This window comes from Pristiophorus japonicus, chromosome 12, assembly GCF_044704955.1.
Source record: "Pristiophorus japonicus isolate sPriJap1 chromosome 12, sPriJap1.hap1, whole genome shotgun sequence".
Classification (NCBI taxonomy): domain Eukaryota; kingdom Metazoa; phylum Chordata; class Chondrichthyes; family Pristiophoridae; genus Pristiophorus; species Pristiophorus japonicus.
In genome coordinates this window covers 34,405,224-34,433,185 of record NC_091988.1, presented here as the reverse complement: position 1 = coordinate 34,433,185, position 27,962 = coordinate 34,405,224, and the positions used below count along the sequence as shown (strand labels likewise).

At 46.4% G+C, this 27,962-nt stretch overlaps 1 protein-coding gene across 1 annotated transcript in view; it reads left to right on the top strand.

The window, feature by feature from the left end:
* The window catches only part of cacna2d3a (calcium channel, voltage-dependent, alpha 2/delta subunit 3a), a 1,147,786-nt gene that overhangs the window by 1,021,408 nt on the left and 98,416 nt on the right, over positions 1-27,962 (top strand). The window contains exon 33 of the mRNA XM_070894764.1: positions 11,118-11,173. Coding sequence (XP_070750865.1) covers positions 11,118-11,173 — 56 coding nt within the window. The remainder of the gene's footprint in view (positions 1-11,117; positions 11,174-27,962) is intronic.

Below are 27,962 nucleotides of genomic sequence, written 5' to 3'. Positions count from 1 at the left end.
TTTAAGGTGGAGATAGACAGATTGTTGAGTGATAAGGGAATAAGGGGTTATGGGGAGCGGGCAGGGAAGTGGAGCTGAGTCCATGATCAGATCAGCCATGATCTTATTAAATGGCGGAACAAGCACGAGGGGCCAGGTGGCCTACTCCTGCTCCTATTTCTTATGTTCTTATGTCAATAGGCAGTAGATAGTTTGAAGAGCACCTTCATGACTAGAATTGTCTTTCCCAGGGGTCACTTAGTTACCATTATATAATCATAGAATAACAGAATGATACAGCATAGAAGGAGGCCATTCAGCCCATCATGCCTGTGTCAGCTCTTTGAAAGAACTATCCGATTAGTCCCCCTCCCCTGCCATTTCCCCACAGCCCTGCAAATTTTCCCATTAAAATATTTATCCAATTCCCTTACTATGAAAGTTACTATGGAACCTGCTTCCACAATCAGGCAGCGCATTCCAGGTTATAACAACTTGCTGCATAAAGAGGATTCTCCTCATCTTCCCTCCAGTTCTATTGACAATTACTTTAAATCTGCCTCCTTTGGTTTCCAGCTCTACTTACTCTATCAAAATGCTTCATGATTTTGAACACCTCTCTTAACATTCTCAGCTCTAAGGAGAACAACCCCAGCTTCTCTAGTCTCTCCACATAACTGAAGACCCACATCACTTGTGCATAATGTGCGCCCGCATTCAAGATGTATAGCAAATGCACTGCTGTAAAGGGAGTGCAAGCTCATCCACATCCACAGATGTGTGAAGCAACAGTTGGCGATATCAGGGGAAGTTTGAAGTGCCCCCTCCCCGCTCAGTGGGTGGGTGAGGTCAGGGAAGTGGCTATATCGGCAAATATGCAAAACCCGACCTCAACCCACCATTAACGTGCCTACTTCCGTTTTAACTGCAGCGGATTTCAGGGCGTCCAAGACAGATTATAGTAAGTAATGAGGCTCCGTTTCTCAGATTTTGCCAGCCATTTAAATTGAACGCCTGTTTTCCCATGTTTTGGAAAACACAGGGAGCCGGGAGCATCCTGATCAAGCAAGTAAGTGCTTTTTAGAGCACTACTTATGGGCCAGGAAGAGCAGGAGTGCTCCTCCTGTCCCCTCAAGCAAATCTTCTGCCGCGATCAGCCGACCTACTCCCGCCAACCCAGCAGTCTCTCCCGCTTGCCCCTCCTTCCTGATTCTCGGTCTGACAGCCCCATCATCCCGCAATGTTTCCCAGTTGCCAGGGACCGCCCCCAACAGTACACGACTGCAGCTTTTTACAGCTGGCTTTCTTGCCGGTCAGCCCGTCAGCCTCTCAATCTGGCAGCTGCCGGGCGGGAAACAGAGTCAAAAAATTATAATGAGATCCAGCTGTTATATTTCTCCACGTTCCTGCCATTTTTGGGTTTCCTCTCTGCAAACGTGCCCCGCTCCCTCCCCGTCTCCTCCTAAATATCAGGGCCAACAATTCAGTGCCATTGCTGCTTTTCCCAGCATCTTGGGTGTAATTGTTTGCAGGTATGTGGAGATAAGTTCAGTCATAATCAATCCCACAATTTACATTAGCATGGGCCGAATGGCCTCTTCTGTCCTGTATCATTCCATGATTCTAACCACTGAGACATTCAATCAATATACAGGTAGTGTGTAAAATACAATGAAGGAACTTGTTCATTATATTTCCCAGGTTCAATACGACTCTTTTGTCCTTAAAAGGTTGTCTCTGTCTGCGGCATTTTAATGTAATGACTCATTGGAAATTTGATTGTTGAGGGATTTGTGCTGTGACGCACTACACTATCCTGAACCGAGAGATATAACTAATCCCCAGTTGCGATGTCATTAATATTTTAATTTACAGTGTGAGCCAGCCAAAGTTGTGGAATTATTGCAGCATGCTTATAATCTTGCTGTTGAGAGCGGGTTTTGCTTTGCACTAAATGAGGAAATTATGTGTCATGTGCACAGACAACAAAGGACTCCAACAGCCTGCTCCAACAGAAGATTAGGCAACATTGTCACAGGAGGTTAAGAACAATCTGATTGAACCCATTTCAGTTTAATGCAATTCAAATAGATTGCATCTTAAATGAGACCTTGTTCTATTGTCAAAATAATAAATTTCATGTAATTTACTTATCTACATTATTATTTGTCTAATATTGTAAATGGCACGCAGCTGTATTAAAAAAAAATTTGATCATAACAGCATTTTTTTAACCACATGGACAATTACATTTTGCCATTTTCTCTTAACCAGCTGACTTCATTGTGGGCAGGTTTCCCAACTAAAATGATCCCAGGTGGATATATTATCTAAAGTACTGAGTTGGCAAAATTGCTTTTGCAATCAAGTGCTTTAACTAATGTTTCCCACCTTGGATTATTTGTATTGGAAAACCTGCCCACAATTGAGTTGGGCTGAAAGCAGAAAGAAGCCAAAAGATCATCACTCATATGATTAAAAAAATGCATTGCTACAAGCTGGAATTCTCTCCAAATATCTTCGCAAATTTCAGACCATTGGGTAGAGGATTTCATTTGGGTCTAAATTTTTGGAGCATCAAATTTTAAAATTGAGTTTTGTTTTTGTTGTGTATCTGTAAAGCATGCACTCCCATGTTCCGCCACCAGGGAGCTCATCCCCTGAAGTCCCAAGGGATCCCAGCATCCCTTGGGAGCACTGTATATAAGCCGGCCCCTAAGGTCTGTTCCTCACTCTGGAATGTCTTATTAAAGACTGAGGTCACTGTTACTTTAACCTCCCTGTGTGCAGTCTCATCTGTGTTAGGAACACAATAACTGCCGACGAGAATACGAATCCAACACAAAGATGCAGCAAACTGTGGGCATCCTGGAGAAGTTCTCGGAGGGTGAGGACTGGGAAGCCTATGTCGAACGGCTAGACCAGTACTTTGTAGCCAACGAGCTGGACGGAGAAGGAAGCGCTGCAAAAAGGAGAACGGTCTTCCTCACAATCAGCGAGCTTCGACCTACAGCCTCATGAAGAATCTTCTGGCTCCAGTGAAACCCACAGATAAGTCGTATGAAGAGCTGTGTACACTGTTTCGGGAGCATCTTAACCCGAGGGAGAGCGTGCTGATGGCGAGGTATCGGTTCTATATGTGCCAGCGATCTGAAGGTTAGGAAGTGGCGAGCTACGTCGCCAAGCTAAGGCGACTTGCAGGACAATGTGAGTTTGATGGCTACCTGGAGCAAATGCTCAGAGACTTTTTTGTACAGGGCATTGGCCACGAGACCATCCTACGAAAACTTTTGACTGTAGAGAGACCGACCCTCAGTAAGGCCATTGCGATAGCAAAGGCATTTATGTCCACCAGTGATAACACCAAACAAATCTCTCAGCACACAAGTGCTAGCAATGTTCATAAATTAACTGGAACTGTGTTTCGAGCAGAAATGTACAGGACAGAACCCACAAGTCTACAACTGCCAGCAGGCCTCAGGTGACTCAGATGACTCAGAGTCTCCAACAAAGGATGAATGCAAGGCAATTCACACCTTGTTGGCATTGTGGAGGCTTCCATTCAGCCTATTCATGCTGCTTCAAAGGGTATGTTTGCAAGAGCTGTGGAACAATGGGGCACCTCCAACGAGCTTGCAAACAAGCTACAAGCTCTGCAAAACCTGCTAACCACCACGTGGCAGAGGAAGATCGGTGCATGGTGGATCAAAGCAATTTCGAGCATCAGAGAGAGGAGGCAGATGCTGAAGTACACGGGGTGCACATATTTTTGACGAAATATCCATCTATAATGCTAAACGTAAAATTGAATGGCTTACCCATAGCCATGGAACTGAACACTGGCGCTAGCCAATCCATCATGAGTAAAAAGATGTTTGAGAGACTGTGGTGCAGCAAGGCATTCAGACCAGCCCTGAGCCCCATCCACACGAAACTGAGAACGTACACCAAAGAGCTTATTACTGTCCTGGGCAGCGCCATGGTCAAGGTCACCTGTGAGGGCACGGTGCACGAACTGCCACTCTGGATTGTCCCAGGCGATGGCCCCACACTGCTTGGAAGGAGTTGGCTGGGCAAAATCCACTGGAACTGGGATAACATCCGAGCGCGATCACATGTCAATGAGGCCTCATGTACCCAGGTTCTAAACAAATTTCCTTCCCTTTTTGAGCCAGGCATTGGAAACTTTTCCGGGGCGAAGATGCGGATCCACTTGGTCCCAGAGGCACGACCCATTCACCACAAGGCATGAGCGGTACCTCACATGATGAGGGAGAGAATGGAAATCGAGCTGGACAGACTGCAACGCGAGGCATCATCTCCCCAGTGGGCCAGCCCGATTGTTCCAGTACTCAAAAGTGATGGCACGGTCAGGATTTGCGGCGATTATAAAGTAACTATTAATCGTTTCTCGCTACAGGACCAATACCCACTACCTAAGGCAGACGACCTATTTGCGACGTTGGCAGGAGGCAAGACGTTCACCAAGCATGACCTGACTTCGGCCTACATGACGCAGGAGCTGGAGGGGTCTTTGAAGGGCCTCACCTGCATCAACACACACAAGGGACTGTTCATTGACAACAGATGCCCGTTTGGAATTCGGTCGGCTGCAGCGATCTTCCAGAGAAACATGGAGAGCCTACTCAAGTCGGTACCACACACGGTGGTCTTTCAGAATGACATATTGGTCACGGGTCGGGACACCGCGAGCACCTACAAAACCTGGAGGAGGTCCTCCAGCGACTGGATCGCGTAGGGCTGCAGCTGAAGAGGTCGAAATGCGTCTTCATGGCAACAGAAGTGGAGTTTTTGGGGAGAAAGATCGCGGCGGATGGCATTCGGCCCACAGACGCCAAGACAGAGGCTATCAGGAATGCGCCCAGGCCACAGAATGTCACGGAGCTGCGGTCGTTCCTGGGACTCCTCAACTATTTTGGTAACTTCCTACCGGGGTTAAGCACCCTTTTAGAGCCCCTACATGTGTTATTGCGCAAAGGTGAGAACTGGGTATGGGGGAAAAACCAAGAAATTGCTTTTGAGAAAGCCAGAAACATTTTATACTCCAACAAGCTGCTTGTATTGTATAACCCGTGTAAAAGACTTGTGCCAGCATGTGATGCGTCGTCGTACGGAGTCGGGTGTGTATTACAACAAGCTAACGTTGCGGGGAAGTTGCAACCTGTCGCCTATGCTTCCAGGAGCTTGTCTAAGGCCAAGAGGGCCTACAGCATGATTGAGAAAGAGGCATGAGCATGTGTGTTTGGGGTAAAGAAAATGCATCAGTACCTGTTTGGCCTCAAATTTGAGCTGGAAACCGATCACAAGCCCCTCACATCCCTGTTCGCTGAAAACAAGGGGATAAATACTAATGCCTCAGCCCGCATACAAAGGTGGGCACTTGCGCTATCAGCGTATAACTATACCATCCACCATAGGCCAGGCACTGAGAACTGTGCGGATGTTCTCAGTCGGCTACCATTGCCCACCGCGGGGGTGGAAATGGCGCAGCCCGCAAACATGTTGATGGTGATGGAAGTGTTTGAAAATGATAAATCACCTGTCACGGCCCGCCAGATTAGGACTTGGACCAGTCAAGATCCTCTGCTGTCCCTCGTAAAAAACTGTGTACTGCATGGGAGCTGGGCCAGCATCCCTGTTGAAATGCAAGAGCCAATCAAGCCGTTCCAGCGGCGAAAGGACGAGCTGTCCATTCAGGCAGACTGCTTGTTGTAGGGTAACCGCGTAGTGCTACCAAAAAAGGGCAGGGAGACGTTCATCTCGGATCTCCACAGCACACACCCGGGTATAGTAATGATGAAAGCGATAGCCAGATCCCACGTGTGGCGGCCCGGTATCGACTCTGACTTAGAGTCCTGTGTACGGCAATGCAGCGTATGTGCTCAGTTGAGCAACGCGCCCAGAGAGGCACCACTAAGTTTGTGGTCCTGGCCCTCCAGACCATGGTTGAGGATCCATGTCGACTATGCGGGCCCGTTTCTCGGTAAAATGTTCCTGGTGGTGGTGGATGCTTTTTCAAAATGGATTGAATGTGAAATAATGTCGGGAAGCACCGCCACCACCACCATTGAAAGCCTGAGGGCCATGTTTGCCACCAACAGCCTGCCTGACATACTGGTCAGTGACAACGGGCCATGTTTCACCAGTGCCGAATTTAAGGAATTCATGACCCGCAATGGGATCAAACATGTCACCTCGGCCCCGTTTAAACCAGCCTCCAATGGGCAGGCAGAGCGAGCAGTACAAACCATCAAACAGAGCCTTAACGAGTAACAGAAGGCTCACTCCAAACCCGCCTGTCCTGAGTACTGCTCAGCTACCCCACGAGACCCCACTCACTCACAGGGGTGCCCCGTCTGAGCTACTCATGAAAAAGACACTTAAAACCAGACTCTCGCTGGTTCACCCCCTGCATGATCAGGTAGAGAGCAGGCGGCAGCAACAAAATGTAAACGATGGTCGCGCCACTGTGTCACGGGAAATTGATCTGAATTACCCTGTGTATGTGCTAAACTATGGACATGATCCCAAGTGGATCGCAAGTACGGTGATAGCTAAAGAAGGGAGTAGGGTGTTTGTAGTCAAACTAGGCAATGGACAAATTTGCTGAAAGCACTTGGACCAAACGAGGCTGCGGTTCACAGACTCCCCTGAACAACCCACAGCAGACACCACCTTTTTCAAGGCCACAACACACACCCAAAGGATCAACAACACCACGCCGGACCAGGAAATCGAACCCATCACGCCCAACAGCCCAGCAAGGCCAGGCTCACCCAGCAGCGCTGCAGGGCCAACAACACGCCAGCCCAGCGAGGGCACAGCCAACACACCGGAACATACATTTGTACCGAGGCAGTCCACCAGGGAAAGAAAGACTCCCGACCGCCTCACCTTGTAAATAGTTTTCACTTTGACTTTGTGGGGGGAGTGATGCTGTGTATCTGCAAAGCATGCACTCCCATGTTCCGCCACCAGGGAGCTCATCCCCTGAAGTCCCAAGGGATCCCAGCAGCCCTTGGGAGCACGGTATATAAGCCAGCCCCTAAGGCCTGTTCCTCACTCTGGAGTGTCTTATTAAAGACTGAGGTCACTGTTACTTTAACCTCCCCGTGTGCAGTCTCGTCTGTGTTAGGAACACAATAGTTTTACTTTAATATATTCAATCTGGGTCTTGCTCTGTCATTCCTATTCAGGAAGCAGAAGATCATAAGGCTGCCATAATATTACTTCTTTCTCATTGATTCAAAATGGTTTCCAATGGCAGAACAGTAATGAAACTCAGAAGTCAAATCTGACTGTTGAGTGCCCTGAAGCCAGGAGGTATGAGCCCCTATCTAGCAGATAGTATCACACCTTTGGGTTTATTAAAGTATAAGACTAGTCCGGTGCTAAACGATGAATTATTATAATGATGCATTAATTTGCAACACCTAAAGCTCTGATTGGGCCCCCTTGATGTCAAGTCCTGATTGCTGATTGGTTCCTTTGGAGGATACGACACACCCAGCAATTTCTTTTTGCAAAGTGTAATTTGAGACATTCTGACTGCTGACTCCAGACAGATAAAAGCTCACTTGGAACAGACAGGGCTCACTCTCATGGGTTAAAACCTTCTCCCACCCCCGCCCCCAAAAACGTTTCCAGCTACCACCGCCCAAGTTCCTGACCTCCTCCACCCAGCCCGAATGCCTGACCTTCTCCCACCCCACCCAAGTTCCTGACCCCGACCCCCCTCCCCCCCAGCCTGGGGTTCCAGACCTTCTCTCCCTGCCTAAGTTCCTTCCCAACGAATGGGTCATGGATTGTTAACAGGTTTCTTGGGAAGTGAATAGTGAGAGTATCGTGACTTCTGGATTTCATCCAGTCCAATGATGTCACTTGTCACACATTCACCGAACTTTCTGAACAATCGACCAGGTGTAGGGGGAGGAGAGGGAGAAGACTGGGAGGAGGCAGAGAGTGAAGGGATCGGAGGGGAGGGGAGAGGAGGTTAGGAACTCAATGGAGGGGGGGTGGTAAAGAGCACAGTAGAGTTGGCGGAAGAACATAATCTAAGTCTAAGGGGGGGGGGGGGGGTTGAGAGCGACTGTAAAAGGGATGGGGTTGGAAGACCATGATCCGTCTTGCCATCTGGATCACATTCTCGCTCTCAACGCCCCCCCCCCCTTAGACTTGGATTTTGTTCTTCCGCCATCCCCACTGTGCTCTCTGTCTTCTTTACCACCTCCCCTATCCCCCTCCCCCACGAGTTCCTGCCCTCCAATCACCTCCTCTCCGATCCTCTTTCCCCACCCCCTCGCTCTCTCTGCCCCACTCTGTCTCTGCCTCTCTCTCACTCTCTCTCTGTGCTCTTCCCTCTGTCTCTCCACCCCCACTCTCTCTCCCTCCACTCTCTCTCTCCCCCACTCTCTCTCTTCCCACTCTCTCTGCCCCACTCTCTCTCTGCTCCTCACTCTCTCTGCCCCACTCTCTCTTTCCCTCTCTCTCCTTCTCTGCCCCACTCTCTCTCTCTGCCCCACTCTCTCTGTCCCACTCTCTCTCTCGCTGCCCCACTCTCTCTCTCCCCCTCTCTCTTTCTCTCTGCCCCACTCTCTCTCTGCCTCACTCTCTCTGCCCCACTCTCTCTCTCTCGACCCCACTCTCTGCCCGACTCTCTCTCTCTCTCCTTCCCTGCCCCACTCGCTCTCTCTCTCTCTCTCCCCTCTCTCTCCTTCTCTGCCCCACTCTCTTTCTCTCTTTCTCTCTCTGCCCCACTCTCTCTCTATATCACACTCTCTCTCTCTCTGCCCCACTCTCTCTCTCTGCCCCACTGCCTCTCTCTCTCTCCCCTCACTCTCTCTCCCCCACTCTCTTCCTCTCTCTCTGTGCTCCACTCTCTCTCTGTGCCCCTCCACACTCTGTCTCTCTCTCTGCCCACACTCTGTCTCTTCCCCATTCTCTCTGCCCTCTCTCCTCTCTCTCTGCTTCACTCTCTCTCTCTCTGCCCTTCTCTTTCTCTCGCTCTCTCTCCCCCACTCTCTTCCTCCCTCTCTGTGCTCCACTCTCTATGCCCCTCCACACTCTCTCTCTCTGCCCCACACACACTCTCTCTCTCTCTCTCTGCCCCACACACACTCTCTCTCTCTCTCTCTGCCCCACTCTCTCTGCCCCACTCTCTCTCTGCCCCACTCTCTCTCTCTGCCACACTCTCTCTCTGCCACACTCTCTCCCTCTCTCTCTCTCTCTCTGCTCCACTCTCTCTCTGCCCCACTCTTTCTCTCTCTCTCTGCTCCACTCTCTCTCTCGCTGCCCCACTCTCTCTCTCTCTCTGCCTCACACTCTCTCACACCTCTGATTTCCTCTCTCTCTCTCAGAAGGCCGTGAAAATGTTCATATAGATAATCACAGCGATATTCTAGACAAAAGTCCTGGAGGCTCCTTTAGCATAGTCATTGATCTTTGAAGGATAACTCAAAAGACCCAGGAGTGGGCTCAGGCTCGAGCAGCAATGGCAGCAGCTCCAGGCTCGACAACGTGGTTCAGGCCCCGTTCCACATATATCGTACTGCGCTTGCGCGACTAGATCGAGCGCACATGTGCAAAAAGGGGTGGGGTCTGCCACGCACATGCACAGAAGGACACAAGAATGTTCGTGCAGATAATCACTTTGTTATTATAAATGTCCAGGCAGTCTTTTGTGCCCCGTTGGCTCTGCTTACATAATTTTATAGAATCTGTTAGGAGAGATGTTTGCACACTCTCTCCCAACATTACAGATAAGCGCTACCCAGGACTGGAGCTCTGCATTTGCAGCCAAGAATGCAGTCACTGGATGTTTTTTTTTACTCAGCTCAGTACAACTCACAGTGAGGTGCAATTTGCTGTGCAATTTGGGCCTGCTGGGTGCACATTGCACTCTGCACATAGCAGCCGAAGGATATCTGCAGAAATTGGCACTCATTGTTGCTCTTCAGATGGGCATGCATCAGTTTATTTGGTTAGCTGTCCTATGCCTTCTTCAGCTAGGTGTGAAAAAGAAACTCAGCAGTACTGACAAAGCTGTCGATCTAAATATAATTATCATAACGCACACTTTCTCAGTCTGTCCTGAGCATTATTACTCCCAATAGTTGTTCATGGCTAATACCTGTAGTCTATTTTTCAGTGTCTCACCGTGCACTTACTAAGGTGAAGCTAGACGTATTTAAAATCATTATTAAAAGCACACTAGAGACAGGTTGTCTAGGCACCCTGTTTGAAAATTGTAGGTTTAAGATGATAAATTTTGACAGATATGGATTTTAAAGGCCTCTATAAGGATACTTGCTTTAGATTAGCATTCAATCTTTCTTTAGCAGTATTTAACACTCCATTTTATGTTGATGATCAGTATTTAAGGACTTTTGTTGAAAATTAGTAACATTAGTTGTTTTCTGCCAACATATACGCACTTCCTGCACTTACCACAGGTAAGAAGACTGCAGTGTGTTCATTCACCATGTCAGGTTCAAGCTTATAGCAAATATTGTTCTTAAGATTAAAGTACAGGGAGACCATTCACTTGCAGTGACCACTGAACATTTGTTTCAGTAATAATTGATTCAACATTGAACTTACATTTGGCAACATCTTTCCTGCAAAGACATCTGAGTTTATCCCAGGGATGACCATTGTAAGAAGCTTTTCGGGTATTGCATTTTCCTCCCAGCACTGTAACTATATTTTTCTTGTATCTGCTCACATTTTCCAGAAGTAAATATGCCTTTGCTAATAACAAGCCATCTCTGATGATTTAGAACATTTAGTGTCATTAGTTTGGGGACTCATAATATATGGGGAATACTCAATTGATATTGGTGCAATTATTTGAACAGAATAACACACTTCATAATTAAGCTAACTGGATTAGCCAGTTTATAAACTTTTTAAACAAAATATATTTTGAAGAGAGCACTAAAAATGACAAATATGTGTTTCAACATATCCTATTGCTACACTGCAGTATGTTAATAAGAAAAGTGGCAAATTGGTCTTGATAGTTTTTGAAATCCAGCCAGAGCAGACTATTAAAAGAAGGACTTAATGATGTAATTGTTATAAATATCCTAACAAAGTTCCTTTTTAACTTTTGCTAGATTTCTAGTGGAATTCAATCTGTGCAGTTGGTGGAATTCAGATTTCACAGTGAAAGGTAAGTTCGATAACTTATTTTCCTAGAACAGCGAGCAGAATTATCAACTCAGCTTCAAGCTTAGTCTTTTAATGAAGCACTGTCAAAGTGTCCTTTCACCTGCTCAGACTAATGGAAATCTCAAGTCAGGTCCTAGTGGCTGTGAGTTTGTAGCACAGAATTGACTATAATTTTGCACTAAATATCAGAGGAGACTTAGATGGTGATGGAGGAGTCTGGGATATTGCCTAATAGATATGATCCCGTGACTATGACTATGTTGGGATGTTGCTTAAATAGTTTGTTGGACAGCTTCCCAGCTTGTGCACCAGATCATAGATGTTAGTGAGGCATACTTTGCAAAATTGACTGGGCTGAGATTGGTTTATTCTTATGATATGATACCTGGGTTGCTGTTAAGTCCATGTGATTTTCTGAGTCTTCAACTTTGCAGATTGAAGGACAATATGATAAGAGGTGTTTAAAATTATGCAAGGATGAAACTGGGTAGACAGAAATAGAATTCTTCCAATAGTTGAGGGGGTCAAGAACAAGGATTCATAGATTAGAGATTAAATGTAAGAGATTTAGAATAGAGGGCAGGAGAAACAGGGCAGTGTTGTGAAGATGTGGAATTCACTTCCATGATTCATGCCAGAAACTATGTCAACATTAGATTGGATAGATGGACGAAGGGATATGGAAACCAGGTAGGTAAATGCGATTAGAACTATTTGCTCACATGGAGGGTACAGAGCAACACAGACTAAGTGGGACAAATGGCCTGTTTCTGTGTTGTAACTCCAATGTATTTCTATGTAGGAGTAGCAGACTCCCTTTCATGATGGACTTTAATGGGTTTTTACAACAATCTGGAAGCTTGCATGATTATTTTCCTGTCACGACCGCCTTTTTTCTTTCATTCATTCTCAAGATTTGGGCGATGTTGGCGAGATAAGTTGCCCATCCCTAGTTGCCCTGAGAAGGTGGTGGTGGGACTTCTTGTTATCCTTTATAGCGATTTGATACAACTAAGTGGGTAGGCCACTTCAGAGGGCAGTTAAGAGTCAACCACATTGGTGTGGGCCTGGAGTCATATATTGGCCAGACCGGGTAATTACGGCAATTTTCCTTCCCTAAAGGATATAGTGAACTAGTTGGGTTCTTACGGCAATTCAGCCGCCTCATTCACTTTTACTAATACAAGCTTTTTATTTCCGGTTTTCTTTTTTAACTAAAGTTAAAATTCTCAAACTGCCATAGTGACATTTGAACTCAGGTTCATGGGATTATTGGTTTAGGTCTTTAGATTGCTAGTCCAGTAACATAACCACTACACTACCATACTCTGAGTTACCAGATTTTATTGAATTCAGTTTCACAACTGGCCATAGTTGAATTCAACCTCATGACAGCTGGGTTGTTAGTCTAGTACTATAACTACCGGGTTATCACATACACTTTGAATGGTACTGCAAAAGGAAACTAATTCTTTTTTACATGGCCAAAAAAGCAATAAACATGCATTAAAGTTAGTTTACCCAAAAAAGGTTGAAATGTTTAGAGTACATAGAAGAAAGTAAAGTTAAATTAATAAAGATGGAAAAGAATAAACAGGAAGACAATGTATAAATATTTAAAATCTTTACTTTCATTTAAGATTGCTCTTTAAGCATTTATTTATATAGCACAGGATTAAACTTTAGAATAAGAAATTTTATAGTTGAATTGAGTTGATTTATTACTGTAATGGTGATGTTTGTTTCAGTGCCACTATATGTGAGCTGAGCTTAAAATAATGATCATCTCAGAGATACTTGAATTTCCATGGACCTGCCAGCAGTTTAAGAGTTAATTTTTGTGGGTACTACGATAAACATGTGAACATTTTAATTATCCATATATTTATATCAGTGTAGTGTTAGAGAGAGAGAGAGAGATGTTAAGCGGTCTTTGTTTCAATATTGAATGTCTGTAAAATGATAAAATGCACATTCGTGCAGCAACCTTACTGCTGAAAATAGAATAGACAAAACTTTTAACATAAGGGTGTATTAGAGAAATATGAACATTTTGGAACTGGGAAGAACACAACTATATTACAACTTGATTGTTGACTTGTCTGCAGCCTTTGCCACGGTTGACCACTCTATCCTTCTCCAATGCCTCTCCACTGTTGTCCAGTTGGGTGGGACTGCATTCGTCTGGTTCCATTCTTATCTATCTAATCGAAGCCAGAGAATCACCTGCAATGGCTTCTCTTCCCGCATCGTTACCCCTGGTGTCCCCCCAAGGATCTATCCTTGGTCTCCTCCTATTTCTCATCGACAAGTTGTCCCTTGGTGACATCATCCAAAAATACAGCGTCACTTTCCACATGTACGCTGATGACATCCAGCTCTACCTCACTCCCACTTCTCTTGACTCCTCCTCGGTCTCTAAATTGTCAGACTGCTTGTTCGACACCCAGTTCTGAATGAGCAGAAATTTTCTCCAATTGAAGATTGGGAAGACCGAAGCCATTGTTTTTGGTTCCCGGCACAAACCCCGTTCCCTAGCCATTGACTCTATTCCTCTCCCCAACTTCTGTCTGAGGCTGAACCAGACTGTTCGCAACCTTGGTTTCATATTTGACCCTGAAATGAGCTTCAGACCACATATCCGCAGCATAACTAAGACCGCCTATTTCCACCTCCGTGACGTCACCCGTCTCCGCCCTTGCCTGAGCTCATCCACTGCTGAAACCCTCATCCATGTCTTTGTTACCTCTAGACTTGACTATTCCAACACACTCCTGGTTAGCCTCCTACATTCTACCCTACGTAATCTAGAGGTTATCCAAAACTCGGCTGCCCATGTCCTAACTCGCACCAAATCCCGCAGACCTCTACATTGGCTCCTGGTTAAGCAATGCCTCGATTTCAAAATTCTCATCCTTGTTTTCAAATCCCTCCATGGCCTTGCCCCTCGCTATCTCTGTAATCTCCTTCAGCCCCCCCCCCCCCCTCCCCCCGAGATGTCTGCACTTCTCTAATTTTGTCCTCTTGAGCCTCCCTGATTACAATCGCTCAACCATTGGTTTACGTGCTTTCTGTTGCCTAAGCTCTGGAATTCCCCACCTAAACCTCTCCGCCTCTCTACCTCTCTTCCCTCCTTCAAGACGTTCCTTAAAACCTACCTCTTTGACCAAGCTTTTAATTCCTGCCCTAATTTCACCTTATGTGGCTCGGTGTCAAATTTTTTGTCTCAAACTACTGCTGTGCAGCACCTTGGGACGTTTCATTACATTAAAGACGCTATATAAATACAAGTTGTTGTTGATTCATTCTAAGTTCAGAAAATAGAACTGCTTTAAGGTAGAACTTAATAAAACTCAAAACGATTCTTATCGATTATAGTGGATCCTTTTGTTCTCTGTCATTCTGGAGGGTTACCCGCTCTTGTGGATAATCAAAATTGGCAAATAGTTGTGACTTTAGTTTATTAATAACAATGTAGGAATGCCCATGAATTGATGTTTTCCATGGTGCAATGGATTCGTCCCATCTACCTTTAAGCAATTTCTCTTGTAAGTAACAAAGACCATGGCCTAGAATTACTATTGACCTACATTAGTGAACAAACACTTTATACATTCATCTGCTATTTTATAAGAGGTGTTAACCTATTTGAATAAACAGGTTAATGCCTCTGTTAAAAAAGTAGACAAAAGAATGCCAGGCAAAGGTAATAAGCACTGGACTGCTAATATCCTCAAGTCATTTATAAGTTATTAAGGTCGGTTGTAAAGTAAAACTGTTGACAGAGACATTATCGGGATTTGAGGCAGGCATAACTGACCTTTTGGAGAACTGTTGTCTTTGTGAATTTTACTCAGTACCAAAATTCCCAGTTATTTTGAAGTTGAAAAGCTGAAGTTTGTGGATAGAAGCTCTGAACATGATTGTAACAGAACACATTTGTATCACAGAAAGAGCTTCTTTTGTGAGTGTATATGTGCACTGAAAGAGTGAAGGAGAAACACTTCTGTACCAATAGCCCTGACTCCACAGGATGGTCAGAGAATCATACAGCACAGGAGGCTACTCAACCCATCGTGCCTATGCTGGCTCTTTGAAAGAGCTATCCAACTAGTCCCAATCCCCCTGCTCTTTCCCCATAACCCGACAAATTATTCCTATATATCAATTCCCTTTACTATTGAATTTGCTTCCACCACCCTTTCAGGTCACAGTAATTCATGTAAAAAAATTCTCCTCATCTCCCCTTTGATTCTGTTGCCATACCATAATTTGTGAAAATTTACATGGATAAATGCGAACACAGATAATGGGCCCAAGTTTCCACATGATTCGCACCTGATTTTTAGGAGCAACTGGTGGAGAACGGACTATTTTAGAAATCGCAATTCTCCACATTTTTTTTCCTGCAGTTCTAGTCAGGTAGAACAGTTCTACTTTAGAACAGAATTTTTTCTTCAAAAGGGGGCGTGTCCGGCCACTGACTCCTGATTTGAAAGTTTCCACAATGAAAATGTACTCCAAACTAAAGTAGAATGGAGCCAATGAAGATTTTTGTAGAACTGAAAAAACCTGTTCTACACATTCAAAAATCAGGCGCAGGTTACAAATTAGGCGTCCAGAACGAGGTGGGGGGGAAGGGAACTCATTAAATTCGACAATAAATCCTTATTTATACTTCTACAAATATTATACAAATAAATCCAACCTGAATAAACATTTATAACCCAAGAAAAGATTAAATAAACCATCTTCCTACCTGTGTGAAAGTGCTTCAGCCAGGGAGAATTCTGCAGCCGTTCGTGCCGCTGAGCGAGAGAGGGAGGGAGAAAGCCATTCATGTCGCTGAGCGGGAGGGAGGGGGAGAGAGAGAGAGAGAGGGAGGGAGGGAGAGAGAGAGAGAGAGAGGGGGAGGGAGGGAGAGAGAGAGAGAGAGAGGGGGAGGGAGGGAGAGAGAGAGAGAGAGGGGGAGGGAGGGAGAGAGAGAGAGGGGGAGGGAGAGAGAGAGAGGGAGGGAGAGAGTGGGGGGGAGCAGGTGTCTGGTCAGGTCTGGTCGGCGGGGGGGGGGGGGAGCGGGTGTCGGGTCGGGTCTGGTCCGGAGGCAGGGGGGAGCGGGTGTCGGGTCCGGTCGGGGGGGGGGGGGGCGGGGAGCAGGAGCTGGCCGTGGGAGGAGCCTTATTCACGCAGCCCCAGTGAGGCCATTCAGCCAGGGCTAGGGGCTGCGTGCTTCGGGCCCCTCCCACACAGTTCGGCGCCTGGAGCTACTGCACTTGCGTGCCGACTGTAGCGCGCATGTGCAGAGGTCCCGGCACTGTTTTCAGCGTAGGGACCTGGCTCCGCCGCCCCCCACAGCTCGTGCTGGCTGCGCCGAGGGCCAGAGGACCTATAAGTAGGTGGAGAATACCGAGAATTTTTTTAGACGCCGTTTTAGGCGCGAGAAATGGGCGCCCAGCTCGGAGGGGCGCCCGTTTTTTTTCTTGTGGAAACTTGGGCCCAATGGGAGCACAAATAATTGAAGCTCTTTTGTAAGTACCACGCTTAAAGTTGCTTTTATTAGAGTTTTGCATGATCATTTCCTTATAACTTGGCTTAACATCTGCTTCTACTTGTGGCTACATTTGTTTTAGCAACTTGGTGCTAACCCAGCTTGGTGCAAGAAAGCACTGAAATGTATCTATCGGACAGCCGACCGGTAGATGACCAGACCTTAGTGTTATGCTGCCAGTGAGCTGTAGGTGCCAAATGGGCACCCCGGAGGTTGACCTGACCAGCGGAAAGATAGGCCCAGGGAGGGAGAGCAATCACAGAAAGGGGAGCCCGGGCTGGCAGTGGTCATCTTGTGGAGCCTGGAGGAGCTTCATAAGAACATAAGAACAGAAGAATTAGGAACAGGAGTAGGCCATCTAGCCCCTCAAGCCTGCTCCGCCATTCAACAAGATCATGGCTGATCTGGCCGTGGACTCTGCTCCACTTACCTGCCCGCTCCCCGTAACCCTTAATTCCCTTATTGGTTAAAAATCTATCTATCTGTGATTTGAATACATTCAATGAGCTAGCCTCAACTGCTTCCTTGGGCAGAGAATTCCACAGATTCACAACCCTTTGGGAGAAGAAATTCCTTCTCAACTCGGTTTTAAATTGGCTCCCCTGTATTTTGAGGCTGTGCCCCCTAGTTCTAGTCTCCCCGACCAGTGGAAACAACCTCTCTGCCTTTATCTTGTCTATCCCATTCATTATTTTAAATGTTTCTATAAGATCACCTCTCATCCTTCTGAACCCCAGTCTACTCAATCATAAGGTAACCCACTCATCTCCAGAATCAGCCTAGTGAATCGTCTCTGAACCCCCTCCAAAGCTAGTATATCCTTCCTTAAGTAAGGTGACCAAAACTGCACGCAGTACTCCAGGTGCGGCCTCACCAATACCCTGTACAGTTGCAGCAGGACCTCCCTGCTTTTGTACTCCATCCCTCTCGCAATGAAGGCCAACATTCCATTCGCCTTCCTGATTACCTGCTGCACCTGCAAACTAACTTTTTGGGATTCATGCACAAGGACCCCCAGGTCCCTCTGCACCGCAGCATGTTATAATTTATCCCCATTCAAATAATATTCCCTTTTATTGTTTTTTTTTTCCAAGGTGGATGACCTCACACTTTCCGACATTGTATTCCATCTGCCAAACTTTAGCCCATTCGCTTAACCTATCTAAATGGTTAAGGGAATTTTATCTTGGGCCACCAATTTCCAACCCTAAAAGGACTCATTTATCCCGACTCTCTGCTTTCTGTTAGCCAGCCAATTCTCTATCCATGCTAATACATTTCCTCTGACTCCGCTTACCTTTATCTTCTGCAGTAACCTTTTGTGTGGCACCTTATCGAATGCCTTTTGGAAATCTAAATACATCACATCCATCGGTATACCTCTATCCACCATGCTCGTTATATCCTCAAAGAATTCCAGTAAGTTAGTTAAACATGATTTCCCCTTCATGAATCCATGCTGCTCATCTGCTGCAGCGCCCGCCAAAATTGCAATCAGGGTCCTATTTACATATTAAAAGGACCTACTGCCTGAAAAAGATGGACACTCAGCCACCCAATGGAAAGCACTTACAAGGATGGCGGCAGCCAGAGCACCAGCGTAAACGGGGCAGCACGCCATATTCAATCTGTTACCAGTTCATTTACTCAGGGTGGCCCAAGATAAAATTCCCTGCTACCTCTAAGTTGTGAGCCTTGGTTCACTACTGTTGCCACGGAGGCAGGAGGTCATGGGTTCAAGCCCGACTCTCGAGATAAGCACACAATCCAGACTAACACTCTTGCTGTACCTGGGGAGTGCTGCACTAACAGAAGTCTTCCAGATGAGGCATTATCAGGACTGCCCATCTCCCTTCCCAGGTGGACGTAAAAGATCTGATGGCACTATTTGAAGCAAAGCAGGAGAGTTCTCTTGGTGTACTGACCAACGTTTACTCCTCAACCAACACTAGCAAAATGGTTTACCTTTCATTTATCGTGTTATTTGTGGAACCTTTCTGTGTGCAAATTGGCTGTCACATTTGTCTACATCATCATCATAGGCAGTCCCTCAGAGTCGAGGAAGACTTGCTTCCACTCTAAAAATGAGTTCTTAGGTAACTGAACAGTCCAATACGAGAACCACAGTCCCTGTCACATGTGGGACAGAGAGTCGTTGAGGGAAAGGGTGGGTGGAACTGATTTGCCGCACGCTCCTTCCGTGTTCAATTTCTGCTTGCTCTCGGCGATGATACTCAAGGTTCTCAGCACCCTCCCGGATGCACTTCCCCACTTAGGGCGGTCTTTGGCCAGGGTCTCCCAGGTGTCAGTGGAGATGTTGCACTTCATCAAGGAGGCTTTTAGGGTGTCCTTGAAACGTTTCCTCTGCCCACCTTTGGCTCGTTTGCCGTGAAGGAGTTCTGAGTAAAGCGCTTGCTTTGGGAGTTTCGGGTCTGGCATGCGAACAATGTTGTCTGCCCAGCGGAGCTGATCAAGTGTGGTCAGTGCTTCAATGCTGGGGGTGTTGGCCTGGTTGAGGACACTAACATTGGTGCGTCTATCCTCCCAGGGGATTTGCAGGATCTTGCGGAGATCATTGGCGGTATTTCTCCAGCGACTTGAGGTGTCTACTGTACATGGTCCATGTCTCTGAACCATACAGGAGGGCGGGTATTACTACAGCCCTGTAGATCATGAGCTTGGTGGCAGATTTGAGGGCCTGGTCTTCGAACACTCTCTTCCTCAGGCGGTCGAAGGCTGCACTGGCGGTGTTGAATCTCGTCGTCAATGTCTGCCCTTGTTGATAAGAGGCTCCTGAGGTATGGGAAATGCACCGTGGATCTTGATGACTGAGGGGCAGTGCTGTGCGGCGGGGATAGGTTGGTGGAGGACTTTGTCTTATGGATGTTTAGTGTAAGGCCCATGCTTTCGTACGCCTCAGTAAATATGTCAGATGAAGTATAATGTGGATAAATGTGAGGTTATCCACTTTGGTGGTAAAAACAGAGAGACAGACTATTATCTGAATGGTGACAGATTAGGAAAAGGGGAGGTGCAACGAGACCTGGGTGTCATGGTACCTCAGTCATTGAAGGTTGGCATGCAGGTACAGCAGGCGGTTAAGAAAGCAAATGGCCTGTTGGCCTTCATAGCAAGGGGATTTGAGTACAGGGGCAGGGAGGTGTTGCTACAGTTGTACAGGGCCTTGGTGAGGCCACACCTGGAGTATTGTGTACAGTATTGGTCTCCTAACTTGAGGAAGGACATTCTTGCTATTGAGGGAGTGCAGCGAAGGTTCACCAGACTGATTCCCGGAATGGTGGGAATGACCTATCAAGAAAGATTGGATCAACTGGGCTTGTATTCACTGGAGTTCAGAAGAATGAGAGGGGACCTCATAGAAACGTTTAAAATTCTGATGGGTTCAGACAAGTTAGATGCAGGAAGAATGTTCCCAATGTTGGGGAAGTCCAGAACCAGGGGTCACAGTCTAAGGATAAGGGGTAAGCCATTTAGGACCGAGATGAGGAGAAACTTCTTCACCCAGAGAGTGGTGAACCTGTGGAATTCTCTACCACAGAAAGTTGTTGAGGCCAATTCACTAAATATATTCAAAAGGGAGTTAGATGAAGTCCTTACTACTAGGGGGATCAAGGGGTATGGCAAGAAAGCAGGAATGGGGTACTGAAGTTGCATGTTCAGCCATGAACTCATTGAATGGTGGTGCAGGCTAGAAGGGCCGAATGGCCTACTCCTACTCCTGCACCTATTTTCTATGTTTTCTATGTTTTCTATGTCGACTATGACTTGGTGTTCCGCCTCTGTATGTGCACAGACGCAGGCATCGTCCGCGTATTGTAGCTCGACAACAGAGGTTGGGATGGTCTTGGACCTGGCCTGGAGGTGACGAAGGATGAATAGGTTCCCACTGGTTCTGTATTTTAGTTCCACTCCAGCAGGGAGCTTGTTGAGTGTGAGGTGGAGCATGGCAGCGAGGAAGATTGAGAAGAGGGTTGACGTGATGACGCAGCTGTTTGACCTCGGTCCGGACATGGATTGGGTCTGTAATGGATCTGTTGGTAAGGATCACAGCCTGCATGTTGTCGTGGAGCAGGCGGAGGATGGTGACGAACTTTTGGGGACAGCCGAAACGGAGGAGGACGCTCCAGTTGACAGTGTCAAAGGCCTTTGTAAGGTCGAAGAAGGCCATGTATAAGGACTGATGCTGTTCCCTGCATTTTTCTTGCAGCTGTCGTGCTGTAAAAATCATGTCCGTTTTACCCTGTAGGGGATGAAATCCAGGAGGAACTCCCCAGCCACAGGGAGAAGACGGTTGAGGAGGACTCTAGCGACGACTTTCCCAATGTTTGATAACGGAGATTCTTCAGTAGTTGCCGCAGTTGGACTTGTCCCCCTTTTTAAAGATGGTTACAATCACTGCATCTCTGAGATCTCCTGGCATGCTCTCCTCCCTCCAGATGAGAGAGGTGAGGTCATGCATTCGCGCCAACAGTGCCTCTCCGCCATACCTCAGTGCCTCAGCGGGGATTCCATCTGTTCCTGTAGCCTTGTTCTTCTTAAGCTGCCTGATGATTTTTTCTGCTATGTACAGGGCTGGGGTTTTACTGAGGTGGTGGCGGGTAGCATGCTGTGGGATGGAGCACTGTAACACTGACTGCACCTCAAAAATTGGCTGTGAAGGGCTTTGGAACATCCTGTGGTCATAAAGGGTGCTATATAAATACATGTTCTTTTCTTTCACATGAATCAATAGAATTTGTTACTGATCCTGCTGTAATATATTTTTAAAAGTAACTATATCTGCGCATTGAATTTGATATGAGTAAATTTATCAACCCCATGCTCCTTGAGGGGAGCTGAGATGGAAGGGAGTTTGGGTCAAAGAATTGGCTCTGTAGAGTTGCAGTCCTATCTCCAACCTGCACTCCCTTCAAGCATGACTCTGCACTGGAAGTCTGGGGCCAGTGTTCCCTATTTCACTTCTAACCACTAGATAGCTGCATCACTAGTTTCTATGATAAAACACCTGAGTGGTGAATTCTCATCGGGATTCTCCTGATTGTCTACCCTAACTTTGTTTTTTTCAGCCTTTCAAGGTTCTTTCACCAAAGCTATGGTGGATGATCAGGAGAAACTTTGTAAATTCACCTCCTCAATTGTTACACTTATCCAAACTTATTCCAAACTTTTTTTTGGATCTCTTATGTACTTCTTAACTTGGGTATTTTTTCGTCATCTTACAATTGTGGGTATCTACAAAATGACTCAGACTTCAAGGTCTGCCAGAATTGTAATGTCTCTGTGATCACAACCACAGAGATGTAACTTAGTGGTGAAAAACTAAGCATTAGTTCATGAACCGTCCCATATTTGTGCAGCTTTTTAATGCCAGGTTCAGCCCTCACCAAAAGTCTGGAAAAACACATTCCAGGATTAGGAATGAGGTCAATTCAAATATGTGCTCCCCTCCCAAAAAGATTTTTAACAGAAGTTTCCCAAACAATAAATGCAATGGAGGAGAAATTCGGCTGCTTTGGGCCTCCCGTTAGCGCCTGCGAGGGGCGGCAACGGGGTGCTGAGGGCCACCGACCGGGCACGGCGAATTCACCGACACCCGTGAACTTCCCTGGCGGTTTTGCGCTGGCGCTAACACTTACCGCCTCGCTCTCTTGCGGCCCGTAGATCGCGACTCATCAGGTGCGCAGCGCCCTGTTAGGGTCCCGGATGTGATATTTGGTCCCGCCCCCTGCAGCATCGTTGGGAGTCAACAACGGCGGCTGCAGGAGGCATTGTCACCTCGCTGGCCGCCTGGGGAGCGACATTTAAAGGCAGTGGTGGTCAGGTAGGAAAAACTTTATTACTCACACCAGTCTGCTGCCTTCTGATTGCTTTTGCCCGCTGATTTCTGCACCGTTCCTCAGCCCTCCACTCTCAGAGTGCTTGGGGCTGTATTGCACATTGTGCAGGTCCCGTGGCCTCACAGAGAGAGCACTAAATGATTCAACCCATCATTGGCCCTTCCCTTTAAGCGAGAGAAGGAGCCTCTAAAGACGGCAGCACTGCACTGAACATTGCTCAGTGCTCTGCCGCTGCTGTCCCTCTCACATACTTTAGTGCTTTAAGAGAAGTGGTAGCACCCACTTCCCTCTTGGAGTGCTAAAGCTGAAGTTCCCGGGAGCAGCAAATCATTTTAGTCTGGCGATACTTTTGCGATTATTCAAAAGTTAGCGCCCCAAACGGGGCGCTACGCCATTTCTAGCCCAATGTCACTGCATGGTACAGGTACCTCTGGAGTCAGGTCTCGCCACTGCTTGAACAATCTGTCAACTTTAGAATATTTTACTGTGAATAAGATTGCTGCCTCACAAAGCTCAACGGCAAAAAAGGAACCAGCATAATCTGATAGTAATCTCCTCGCCGCAGAAAAGAGTTTAATTTCAGGCCCTTTTCAACTCTGCCAGTCTGTTTTTGAATCCCAAAAATAAACCTATTCAAAAGAAAGAATAATTTTGAAATTCTGCAGTAAATTTGGATGCGAAACGTGCTGTACTGTTATAACTACCCCTTGCAGATCACTGGAAGTTACATTCAAATATTAATGAAATATATGTTATTACCTTCTGTATCTCCTTGATTATGTAATTAAGACAAAATAATTTAGATATCGACCCTAAATTATTTCATAAAGCAGTTTCTGATTCCTACTTTCATCAGAAAATGTTTCTTTGCCATCCATATATCTCTAGCTAACAAAGAACATTCCATTACCCTGACATGTTTGAAACCAAATGTTATGTGATTTATCGATCCCAGTCCTGTAAATCCTTTCTGGTCAGTTGGTTGTCCCTTATTAAAGTAAAGCTTGTTATAAATTGAATTGTACTGATTCCTTTGGCAAAACACATTGCTTTGATAATTAGTATGAATTAGTATGATTTAGTGGCCAGATTATCACTAAATAAAAGTTATTAATTTCCAATCTACCATCCCACTAATATCAGATTTCACTCTGTAAGGAAGTAAGAGTGTGTGAATCCTCATGAGGTATCTAAGACTGCCAACACCCCATATATTTTTGTGAATTGATAATTTTATTCCTTTAAACAATGTTTATGGTTCTAAAGAAATGATTATATTCATAAGAATCATCCCTACATGAATTACAATTCCTATCTGTTCTAATCACATGTAGGCTATCTCAATTATCAGCTGTACCAATCACTGTTATGCATCCAGGAGGAGAATTGTCATACTGAGGATGACGAAGTATAATTTATGGATAGCATGATCATTGGTATAACTCTATAATAGTTGCCAGATATATTGATTGGATCTCCCATGAATTTGTCATGTTACTTTTTACGGATAGCCAATTTCTAAGGATCAATTTTCATCAACACACTGTGGAAATACCATCTATTCTAATAATTAGCCTTCCCATAGAAGAATATATTGAAAGTCTTGTTTGTACATTTAAAAATTTTCCCCAACTTTAACAGAAAACATTTCTGCGTAGAAACCATTGGCGCTTTGGAAGACAGCTGTATTTTTAACTTGTATTATGGATATATAAATGAAATGAAGAGGAATAAACATTCCTAATCGTTTCTCTTTATTTCACAACTGCCTCCATGCTGTCAGACTGTCCTCAATGCATCACAGCTTCATGCAGCTCAACATCAGGAAGACAAATGTCTTCATCCCCCATCACCAACTGCACTCCATTGCTGCTGACTCCATCCCGCTCCTTAGCCATTCTAAGAACAAACTGGAATCTTGATGCCCTGACCAACTTTAAACCCCGTAGGGCTGAACATCTACAGTCCTTCTGTCACACGCCTGCCATGACTTTTGTTACAGCCTTACCCTAAAGTTTCCATCTGACAGCCTCCACCTGTCCCCAAACAAAGTCATGTATGCAGGAGGGGGCAGAAACAGGGGGTGAGGCCTCCTAACACCATCACCAGTTCAGTGCTGGAGAGGCTGAGACAAGCAATATTGTGGAGGTGTAAGGAAGCAGTGTAGGTGATGCATAAGCGGCTGAACACCCATGGTGGCTACATCCCACCGTGAGAGCCGAGATCCATCCACTTGGCACTTCCTAATACCATGAGTGACTACTTTCCCATCCTCCTATCAGCTGGGCATATCACTGGAAGCCGGTGCATGCCGAGGTGGGCATGAACCCCACCTGGGGGTGTGGGGTCAGGGGAGAGGGGGGGGGGTCATTATTTGGATTGCAGCTTGGACCCACAAAGATAAAGGGGAATAATTTTTTTACATGTTTCAAGTTCAGGTCCCATATCAAGGGACAATTTTGGTTTTGTTTCTTGAGACCCAGCATTCCGTCCCCAGTCCTAACACGATGGACCATGTTCTGGCCTGTGGCCACTCCCTAGCCAAAGTGGAGGAAGTGCATTCCGGAGGGCACCAAGCACCTTGCGTCTCATGGCCGAGAGCATGCAGAAATCAAGCGCAGGCAGCAGAAGGAGCGTGCGGCAAACCTGTCCCACCTACCCTTTCCTTCAACGACTGTCTGTCCCACATGTGACAGAGACTGTAATTCTCATCTGGACTGTTCATTCACCTAAGCACTCATTTTTAGAGTGGAAGCAAGTCTTCCTCGATTCCGAGGGACTGCCTATGATGATGATGATGAGTAAAGCACCCAGGATACATTCCCAGTTGTGCAGGCACCAGACATTTGCATGAAAATCAAGGGACCTCTTCCTGCCCCCATGCACTTTAACAGGGCCAGTGCAGGAAGTCCCAAGGGGATGGATCCCGGCCCTGATAGTGGGATACAGCCACCATCAATTTTGGCCATTGGAATCAGGAGGCACATGCCGGTCTCTCGAGTATGCTTGAGGAAAGTTGGCTGCGAGGTGATTCCTGGGTGATCCTTTGCCGATTAGGCTCACGGTAATTGTAGTTCTAGGACTGGGCTCATTACTTCCAGTAATTTGCCGAAGAGCAGACAACAGAAGGTGACCAACCCCACCATTCTCTCCATTGTGGAGTCCAGAGTCTGCCTCTGTCTCACTATCTATCCTAGAGAAGCACAATTGAACTTGATGTCGATCACTTTGCCCTACATCCAGAGGCAATTGAGAATTCTATTACATGCAATTCACACATTTTGTGTCATGTAATTTCATGGAAAAAGAAGTCCCTGTTTTATCTTTTGTAGTGCTCTGCCACATCCCATTTTACCGAATGTCTTTCAATATCTTGCCACTTAAATGCATGTTAAAGAATGCATTTGCTTGTATGTATTTTCAAGTATAAATATTTATCCTACTTTGTGGACTTGTTCAAATGAAGATATAAAGCATGTCAATGCACTTTTCCAAAGGTTGTATTAGCATTCAGCATGCTCCATTTTCTATGTGTTACTTGTGGGTCAGTATGGTGCAACCAAAATACAAAAACAACAACTTGTGTTAATATAGCGTCTTTAACTTACTAAAACGTCCCAAGGTGCGTCACAGGAGTGTTATAAGACAAAGAAAAATTTGACACCGAGCCACATAAGAAATTCTGGCAGATGACCAAAAGCTTGGTCAAAGAGGTAGGTTTTAAGGAGTGTCTTAAAGCAGGAAAGAGAGGCGGAGAGTATTAGGGAGGGTTTTGCAGAGCTTAGGGCCCAGGCAGCTGAAAGCACAGCCACCGATGGTTGAGCAGTTATAATCAGGGATTCTCAAGAGGGCAGAATTTGAGGATCGCAGACATCTCGGGGGGGTTGTGAGGCTGACGGAGATTACAGAGATAGGGAAGGTTGAAGCTATGGAGGGATTTGAAAACAATGATGAGAATTTTGAAATCGAGGCATTGCTTAATTGGGAGTCAATGTAGGTCAGCGAGCACAGGGGGATGGATGAACGGGACTTCGTGCGAGTTAGGATACGGGTTGCCGAGTTTTGGATGATCTCAAGTTTAAGTAGGGTAGAATGTGGAAGGCTAGCCAGGAGTGCATTGGAGTAGTCAAGTTTAGAGGTAACAAAGGCATGGATGAGGGTTTCAGCAGCAGATGAGCTGATGCAGGGGCGGAGACAGGCAATGTTATGGAGGTGGAAATAGGCGGTCTTAGTTCTGGCACGGATATGTGGCAGGAAGCTCATTTTAGAGTCAAATATGACACCTAGGTTGCGAACAGTCTGGTTCAGCCTCAGACAGATGCTAGGGAGAGGGATGGAGTTGGTGGCTAGGGAACACAGTTTGTGGCGGGGACCAAAGACAATGGCTTCGGTCTTCCCAATATTTAATTGGAGAAAATTTCTACTCATCCAGTACAGGATGTTGGACAAGCAGTCTGACAATTTAGAGACGGTGGAGGGGTCGAGAGAAGTGGTGGTGAGGTAGAGCTGGGTGTCATCAGCGTACATATGGAAATAGATGCCATGTTTTCAAATTATGTCACCAAAGGGCAGCATATAGCTGAGAAATAGGAGGGGGCCAAGGATAGATCCTTGGGGGACACCAAATGTAATGATGCGGGGGTGGGAAGGGAAGCTTTTGTAAGTGATTCTCTGGCTACGATTAGATAGATAAGAATGGAATCAGACGAGTGCAGTCACACCCAGCTGGTCGATGGTGGAGAGGATAGATTAAGAGATGAAACTAGAATGTGTGTGATAAAGAAATGGATGTGTTAGTTTGCAACACCTAAAGCTCTGATTGGGTCCCCTTGATCACAAGAAGGTGAATGTTGATTGGTCCCCTTGCAGGATAAGACGCACCCAGCAGTTTCTCTGGAATATGTAATTTGAACCACCCTGCCTATGTAATCAGCGGCTTTGCAATGTGTAATTCGAGCCATCCTGACAGCCGACTCCAGTCAGAACAGAGCTCACTTGGAACAGACAGGGCTCACTCTCATGGGTTAAGACCTTCTCCCATCCCCCAAACAAGTTCCTGCCCCCAACCCCACCACCCAAGAGCCTGACCTTCCCTTGCCCAAGTTTCTAAATTCCCCCAAGTCTCTGACATTCTCACCCCCTCCCCCACCCGTGTTCCTGATCTCCTACCCCTCCCCCCCACCCGTGTTCCTGTGCTTCTTCTCCCACTGCCCAAGTTCCTGACCGTCTTCCCCCACCGCCCCCCCACCCTCAGGTTCCTGACCTCCTTTTCCTGAGTTCTCTCCCAGCCCCTCTCCCCCGTCCCCTCTCTCTCTCTGCCTCCCCTCCCTCTGCCTCCCCTCTCTCTGCCTCCCAGTCTTTCTCTGCCCCTCTGTCCCAGTCTTTCC